Genomic DNA, 8927 nt, shown 5'->3' with positions numbered 1-8927 from the left:
AGGATCCCTTCTGTGGTTGTAGCCACATTTTAAAACTATAGGATCCCTTCTGTGGTTGTAGCCACATTTTAAAACTATGGGATTTCTTCTGTGGTTGTAGCCACATTTTAAAACTACAAGATTCCTTATGTGGTTGTAGCCACATTTTAAAACTACAGGATCCCTTCTGTGGTTGTAGCCACATTTTAAAACTATAGGATCCCTTCTGTGGTTGTAGCCACATTTTAAAACTACAGGATCCCTTCTGTGGTTGTAACCACATTTTAAAACTACAGGATCCCTTCTGTGATTGTAGCCACATTTTAAAACAACAGAATCCCTTCTGTGATTGTAGCCACATTTTAAAACAACATGATCCCTTCTGTGGTTGTAGCTACATTTTAAAACTACAGGATTTCTTCTGTGGTTTTAGCCACATTTTAAAACTACAACATTCCTTATGTGGTTGTAGCCACGTTTTAAAACTACAGGATCCCTTCTGTGATTGTAGCCACATTTTAAAACAACAGGATCCCTTCTGTGGTTGTAGCCACATTTTAAAACAACAGGATCCCTTCTGTGGTTGTAGCCACATTTTAAAACAACAGAATCCCTTCTGTGGTTGTAGCCACATTTTAAAACTACAGGATTTCTTCTGTGGTTGTAACCACATTTTAAAACTACAGGATTTCTTCTGTGGTTGTAGCCACATTTTAAAACTACAGGATCCCTTCTGTGGTTGTAACCACATTTTAAAACTACAGGATTTCTTCTGTGGTTGTAGCCACATTTTAAAACTACAGGATCCCTTCTGTGGTTGTAACCACATTTTAAAACTACAGGATCCCTTCTGTGATTGTAGCCACATTTTAAAACTACAGGATCCCTTCTGTGGTTGTACCACATTTTAAAACTACAGGATCCCTTCTGTGATTGTAGCCACATTTTAAAACAATAGGATCCCTTCTCTGGTTGTAGCCACATTTTAAAACAACAGGATCCCTTCTGTGATTGTAGCCACATTTTAAAACAACAGGTCTTCTGTGCTTGTAGCCACATTTTAAAACAACAGGATTTCTTCTGTGGTTGTAGTCACTTTCTAAAATATATAGAAATAATTAGTTAAATTAGTGTGTGTGACTCGCGTGTTACTAGAGCTCCTGTAACCAAGTAAGTTTGTACATAAATGGTTTAGACGTGGGTGCATGAAATGAACCACTTGCATGTACTTATCTTGAATAAACAAGTTTATCTAATATAGTGTTTAAATATTACTTAAGGTATATTAATTATCTGTTCCATTTACCCATCACGTTAACCCGTGTAGATTTTTAAGGTATATAAATTATCTGTTCCATTTACCCATCACGTTAACCCGAGTAGATTTTTAAGGTATACTAGTTATCTGTTCCATTTACCCATCACTTTAACCCATGTAGATTTTTAAGGTATATAAATTATCTGTTCCATTTACCCATCACTTTAACTCGTGTAGATTTTTAAGGTATATAAATTATCTGTTTTATTTACCCATCACTTTAACCCGTGTAGATTTTTAAGGTATATAAATTATCTGTTCCATTTACCCATCACGTTAACCTGAGTAGATTTTTAATGTATATAAATTATCTGTTCCATTTACCCATCACGTTAACCTGAGTAGATTTTTTAAGGTATATTATATTAATTATCTTTCATTGTATGTGTGTGTTTATATCATATTATATGAATATCATTAAAAATAATTCAATCTTGAATAAGATGTTTTGAACAAAAATAAATAAACACAGTATTTACACAAGACACGTGTTAAGAATTATGTTTTAATACCCAAACTTTCTACATTTTTCTTCTCGTACAGGCAAATGTGACGAAGTGATGAAGCTAGTAATGGATCATTTGGGAATTCCAGTGCCAAACTATAGTAGGTGTGTATAAGTTAATGTCACTTCCCGAACAGGTAGCATAGGTTTCAGTTTTGGTAATCACATTTAGCACTGATATCTTTGTTCAAACTACATTTGGGTGATTTAGAAATCTGGAGAGTTGTAATCATAATCATATTGTTTTAACAAAACAGCAGTAAGGAAACACATTTTTATGTTGCTTTAGTGATTTATTTTACATTTTAACACAGGGAAAAAGACCAGATTTTCCGATTAGCAGTGCAACTCACTTCAGAAGAAGAAGAGTCAACCACAAGACAACAGCTAACCTTTACTCAACAACAACAACAACCTGAATTAAATAACTACAAAATGAAATCTACCCCTGGGCCATCTTTTGATACAGGCCCTTTTTACGAATCAACTGCCAAGGTTACAAAAGAGGACCCCGATGATGGTTCTACGTCTGTGGATGAACTACCTCAACAAAGCATCAAAGAAATGTTACTTTCGGGAGTAAAGGATGAAGTGGAAGAGCAACATTCCACATCTGAGCTTCACAGAGAACCTGTCCCAGTCAAAACTGAAGTAAGTTTATCAAAGTCCTCCCATTGTTTAGAAGAAGATCTGGCATATTCGACCGAAGATTATTCCGAAACTTACCCAAATGATGAAAAGAATGGGTGCCATAGATTTACGGAAGAAATTTCAGAGGAAAAAGAAATCATGCCCGGCTGGTTTGGAAAGGGTTTTGCAAAACTGAAAAAAGCAAAGAAGAAACGGCCTTGAATTCTAGTGCAAGATCCCTAAATGTTTTTTTATTATTATTGAATATATATACTCCGTCAAAGAAAGTTACTGGGGGAGACAAAGAACGAAAGTCGTACGCCACTCAATTGACTGTACGGACTAGCGTAACCGTGTTTAGGTTTATAGTATGACGAACAGAATAACTAATGTATAATCTTGCGTGGAACCATCTCGTTAGAACATAACCTCAAATTAGAGAATAATGAAGGTTATAAGTTGTGTATCAGAGAAATCGTTTTTAAGTTATGAAGGTTACTTTGATAAAATTATTTTATCAATACAATCTGTTTATCGTCACTAAAAATGTATTTTTTAACTTTCCACCTCCGTCTGATGGTGAAACACGGGATAGACTCAGGACCTGGCCTAGAGGAATATCAAATGTAAAACTGTATTATTTGAAGAGAGTTAAAAATTAAAGTATATTTCTTCCGAAACATAAGGTCCTTAAGTACAAAGTTGTGGAAAATATGAAACGATCGTTTTCTTAAAGTTTGAGCCTAATTAATTCTAACATCGTTGTTTTTGTCTATTTTAATTGAATATATTGTTTTAGAAGTTCCACTAATACGTTCACTCGCTCGTGTCCTTTGTTGTGGAGACTTTGTACTGGTAGGTACAGTTCACAATTACAAATACCTCAGTTAATCGTAGTGAAAAACATTTAAGAAGTCTCAATTGTTTAATAAATCATCAAAAAACAGTGAAGTACATTTTAAGAACTTGATGAAAAAAAATTGTACTTTTTTTTTCCTGGCCTAGTTAGGTTCACTTCTGTGCACTGTGTACAGATACAAACACGAAAAAAAACAGGCACCCCCCCCCCCTTCCCAAATCAAAAACAGATAAATAAAAAAAAGTTTTTAGATATTCATGTCATATCAAACTTATTATGGTTGTGATTAGAACTACATGTATTCTAGAAAAAAAATATATATATATAAATTTTGAATATTAAGATGCGTTGAAAGAGCAAAACAAAGTTTTCTCTGCATTATAAACTTTTTATTTCATTTTTTGTGTGTAATGTCTTAGAAGTTAAAAGGTTTTTATTGAGTACAAATTTCTGGCCTATTAACTTTGTTTTCGAATGTTTGTGTATTGATAATGAAAGTGTGGTTAGAGTTGTAATCCACCATTTAAGGTCTGTGGTTGTAAATATGCATGACTACAGTTTAGTTAACGTTATTACTAACCGTTCGTGTGTCTTGCTTTGAAAGTAAAAAATTCATGGTTTCCGTTAGTGCTGAAAACTGATTACCGCTGTCTGTTGTTACATTCCCGAGTGCAGGTTTTTTTGGCAAAAATAAATAATAATTAACCCCCTAAATGAACTACCTTCGGAGGTTCCCTCAAAAGGTGAATAATACTCTGTACTAGTGGAAGTTAAGCCTTGCGGACTGCAGGTAAAAACCATCTGCCTTGTTTTTTCAGCAGGTACTAATTAAATGGACACTGTGTAGATCAAAAAAAAAGACTCGTTTTAAAAGATACAGCAGAAAATTATTACATCTCTACTTCTTTAGCAGCAAGAAAACCGATAAATGCTTATTTTCCAGTATTTGTACACAACTACTATTCTAGCTGTGTGGAACAGAAGTGGTTTGGCTACACTAGTTACTAAAACAACATACTGTAGAGAAAACATCAACTTAAATTTGTGATAAATGTTTTATTACATTCCTCAGGGAGACAAATAGCATTTCCTGGATGTTTGATTTAAGTCAACAGTAAAATATGTGGTCTGTCACTTTTCAATTTTGCTCAGACATTATTTAATACCAATGTAAAAAGATAAGTGGTATGAATTATCAGTTTACTAAATATGAATCACTGTTTAAAATGTCATCAATATCCATGTGGATGTTGTGCAATTAGAAATATTTTATACATTTTTTTTTGTTTGATGGTGTACGGAAAATTGGGATATGTTGTATAAGTAATTGTGATGGATTTTAATAAAAATATATCACAAAGTTCGAACAGTACATTGTACCAATGTTAAATTAAAATTTACTCCATAAACCGTTGGAAGTCTTGAGCGTGGCATCTGACGAACTGTCAGTATCGTGGTGATATCTTAATATTAAACTTTATCATTTCCAGATGGCGTTCTTTAATATGTTTTTATTCTCTGACATAAATAGTAGTTCGGCAAAGTGAAGTTTATAAAAATATTTTTTTCCATAAACACCTTTATAACTGACTTTCTACTGTAGCCAGGAATTTCAAATAGCAAACTAAGCCATAACTGAATATTCATTCAATAACGGCAACCAAAAAAGTCTTGCATCATAGTTCGGTAAGACAGCCACCTTAGTAGGTAGAAACCCAAAACCCCGAGTTAAAACAGATTACACCAAGTTACTCCTCCTTCCCCCATACTACTAATCTGTTTGTCTGCAATCCACAGTTTCTTGTGTCGTAACATATCGACCCCAACTTCTTTTTTACACCCCAGGTTTCTATTGGCTCTTTAAAAAGTGTACAAGTAGATACAGATGCCAATGAATAAAAAAAGATAAAGTTATATAAAATCCACACCTGGCTCCAGTCTAGACCTTTGTTAAGTTGTTTCTGATAGGCTACAACTGTCGTCTATCAACTAGAACTGACAAATATGATTGATTTCTATACTGACTTCAGTGCACGAGTCATTTCTTAACAACAAACACCTCTGTATGTGGTAAATAAGAAACATTAGTAAGATTGTAACTCAATAAATAAAAACAGCAACTCATTTTTAAATTCTAGAAATACATCCACAATAGAAACTAGGCTTAACAAGTGGCAATTTTAAAAAAACAAGCATCATTAGAGTGAGTTTCACTGTTAAAAAAACAAAAACTTATCTAACCCAAATTTATTTTTCAAGAATTTCTAAGCAAAATGAGAAAATATGTAGAATAAAAAAAGAAAGAAAGTTAAACTGTATAAATCTCGTAACAACAGGATATAAAACTTTCATCTAAGGTGTACGCTTGTTCTTAAAACTACACTTCTAATACTTAAATAGATCAGGGACAATAGAGTTTGTACAGCCTCCAAGCACAGATCGACACAGCTGCCAGTGTGGTCAACGTGTGGAAAGTCTTTCTTCTTGTGTCATCTCGTCTCACCAATACTACGGGCGTAGCAGACGTTAGTGTATGTAAAGGTAGCCTAGAGAGAGACTCGGGGTTTTTCTCAAGTTGGTACTTACAACATGGATCAAACTGCCAGGCTACAGTGTACAGTCCAGCTGTAAGAAGGCTTACAGCGCCCAATGGGCATGATACGTACAATCTGTCGGGCCAGACAAATGCAGAAGCTATAGAACCAAATCCGGCAAGAACGGCAGTTTTATGTAGGCAGTTTCCCACAGCTATCCACCTGGCAGTTTCATCACCCAGTCGGGATGGTTCGATGATTATTGTGGAACAGGCTGCTTCAAGTGCCCTTTCTAATTCATTTTCAAAAGCCTCGTGAGCATTCTCTCCATCGTATATTTCTCTCACAATAGCTGTATCTGGAATATCTAGGTATTCCCTGAATCACAACAAAAAAACACAAACTGTATATACACACAAAAGATGTATATAGTTAAGTATTTCAATCATTACAACATAATTTAAAAAAAATTTAATTATATTAATTCAAACATCAACGGTATAACTTACTGTTGAAGAAGTATGAGAAACACCTTTAAAATTAGGTGGTGTCATCTGGTGAAAAACACAATCTTTAAACCAATTCTTTATTTTTCTTGGTTTAAGTAACCATTTTAATTACAAAGTTTACTACATTTTTTTTTTTTACTAAGATATCACACTCAGTTACTATTTCTTCTGCTATAAGTTTCACTCTGTGTAATAAATTTAACATTACTTTTCTACTATACATGTAGTTGTAAGAAGTCATACCATACATTGTTGCTCAGTCAGCAAAACTATTTGAACAGTTAGTTTCAAGTCATTCACTACATCATAAAGTTTAGGTACACATGTCTGGGGTAAATATTCTTCCAAAAAATTACACAGTTTTCCCATACACTCAATCAAGACCCCCCTAAAATTCTTCCATAATCTTTCACTATGTCTGACCAGTTGACAACGGCACCATAGTAGTATTGCCTCGGCGATAGAACCCAACAGTCAACATTCAGTTTCATTTTTCCCTCCCTGTCTTTCTTCTCTCTTTTTTTTTCCATAACCCCAAAATCTTCGTTAATTTTCAGAATTATTCCCCCATATCTTTTGAACAGATATCTGGAAGAATATCCACCATGAAACATCCAAATATTAAAGTTTCAATCTAATTTTTAGATTAACACTTTTCTGGGAACACACTAGCATAAAACAAATGATTAAGAGCTGCTAATAAATGAGTGAAAAAATAAGAAAAATATATATTCTTGCTTAAGTTGTCTTTCTAGAAAATGAAGTTCATAATAACCACGTAAAAGAAGTTTCTCTAGCTCAGCATTTCTCAACCACCACTCTGCGAACCATCACCAGGCTGTCACAGCCATCTTCCTTGCCAGTCTGTTGGATTTCACAAAAACAAATAAAAACTAACAGAATATTCAAATGTAAATTGTAATTATTTTCTTATTGTACTTTCATGTTAGTAGTCTGTGACAGTTTAAAGAGGCAGTGAGTGAGCAGCTGGTCTCAAAGAAATTGAGAAATGCTGGTCTAGTACAGCTATTACTCACAAGACACCTTGTGACTTTAGTCTATAAAATAAATCATTAATAAATTTAATGGTAGAGTAATTTTTCTGTTACGGGAACAAATTTAGTTTATTCATGATATTCTATGAAAAAAAAGTACTGATATTGTATAACAAGATCCTGCATGCTAAAAAAAACAATACTTCTATTTATTTGTTTCCTGATGTGGAAGAAGACTTGGGAGTGATAAGAGCAAACTATAAAGTATATTTATTCCATTAAGTTAGCTCAAAATTTGTTACAAGCTCATACGCATGAACTTTATTTAATTTTAAAAAATAATTAATTAATAATCGGGTTATTTCGACAAACTGAATGTTTATACAGTAGACAAAATGACTGAAATTTGCCATTCAATGATCTTATTAATTGTTTGGAAATGTATGGCAAACCTCCAATGGTTTAATCAAGTTACACATATAATAATAATAATAACAAGTAAATCACGAGATACTGTAACAGAACATACAAAACTTGTAATAATTATGGCCGAACAAATAATATATTACAAGTATGATACCTAGTGTGGTAAGGAATGGTAAGCACATTTTTGAAGAATAATACTTTAAAATATTTAATATTATTACTAAGTACATAACTTGTAAATGCTGTGAGCGTGAGAAAAGGTGTCACTTCTCATAAGAGTCAGCAGAATCGATATATAATAAATTTCAAACGGCTAATTAGATAGTATATGTATCCATTACACAGTTTTGATTGTCACCTTTTAGTTTTAATTTCGCATTTCAGATCTTTCTTTGTCTTTAGTACAATTTAAATGAGTTTCACTAACAATGAGCAACATTATTACTGGTATTACTACACTTTTTACTACTAATACTAATAGTAATACTACTACTAGCTTGTTCAAGTTCAACAAAGCTTTTAGTTTTAGTTTTAATTTTTTATTGTTTAAATTTTAGTTACTAACTTACTATGTTTATCATTTATGTATTACAATTTACAAACACAATTATATCGTCTACAAGAATCATATTCTGATAGCGATATCTATAATTGAGGAGATCATAAAAGAAATCTTAACGTCTTAATTACGACTTAAACTTTAAAAGACATTAAAATCCAGTTAAACTTACCTTTCTTCTTCGTACCTCTCCATAGTCAGGCCTCTCACTTTCTGCACACATCGGATACAGTGGTGACATCTAACTATTTAGGATAAATGTAAAAAAATAAATAATAATAATGTAATCAATATACGTAAAGTTGAGTTTTTCATACATATAAATAAAAGTTAACAACCAATACAGGAAAACTAAGATGTAAATAGCTTTCTTTAGAATTTACATAGAAGTATAGAACCTTTTAGAGATTCGTATGCTGCTATTTATTGGTTAAAAAGATAGATTATATGAATACCGTGTGACATTACAAATTATTCACATATAGTAGCATATAGTCGCAAAATTTTGCAGGATTCAGGTGAATGTTTTAAACATCTAATTGCACTCAAAAAAGTCTATATTTGCAGCACAATTCACCTTATTTAGGTTGATTTAATTGTACCCTAATCTTAA

General features: G+C 32.8%; 2 protein-coding genes across 2 annotated transcripts in view; one reads left to right on the top strand and one right to left on the bottom strand.

Annotated features, from left to right (window-relative positions):
• LOC106466292 (NAD-dependent protein deacetylase sirtuin-7-like) overlaps positions 1–3190 on the top strand; it is a 13055-nt gene extending 9865 nt beyond the window's left edge. The window contains exons 8-9 of the mRNA XM_013926561.2: positions 1841–1907; positions 2117–3190. Coding sequence (XP_013782015.1) covers positions 1841–1907; positions 2117–2654 — 605 coding nt within the window. The 3' untranslated portion in view covers positions 2655–3190. The remainder of the gene's footprint in view (positions 1–1840; positions 1908–2116) is intronic.
• Positions 3191–3418: 228 nt separating this feature from the next.
• On the bottom strand, positions 3419–8541 carry LOC106466293 (transmembrane protein 11, mitochondrial-like). Its single transcript, XM_013926562.2, has 2 exons — positions 8487–8541; positions 3419–6203 (listed from the first exon to the last, which is right to left on the bottom strand). Exons 1-2 carry the CDS (start codon positions 8507–8509, stop codon positions 5693–5695), a joined length of 534 nt encoding a protein of 177 aa, XP_013782016.1. The 5' UTR covers positions 8510–8541; the 3' UTR covers positions 3419–5692.
• Positions 8542–8927: the final 386 nt, after the last annotated feature.

The sequence above is a fragment of the Limulus polyphemus genome, unplaced genomic scaffold (genome assembly GCF_000517525.1).
Source record: "Limulus polyphemus unplaced genomic scaffold, Limulus_polyphemus-2.1.2 Scaffold2213, whole genome shotgun sequence".
In the NCBI taxonomy this organism is placed as follows: domain Eukaryota; kingdom Metazoa; phylum Arthropoda; class Merostomata; order Xiphosura; family Limulidae; genus Limulus; species Limulus polyphemus.
Note: the sequence above shows the minus strand (reverse complement) of the source record. Positions and strands in the feature narration are given on the sequence as shown.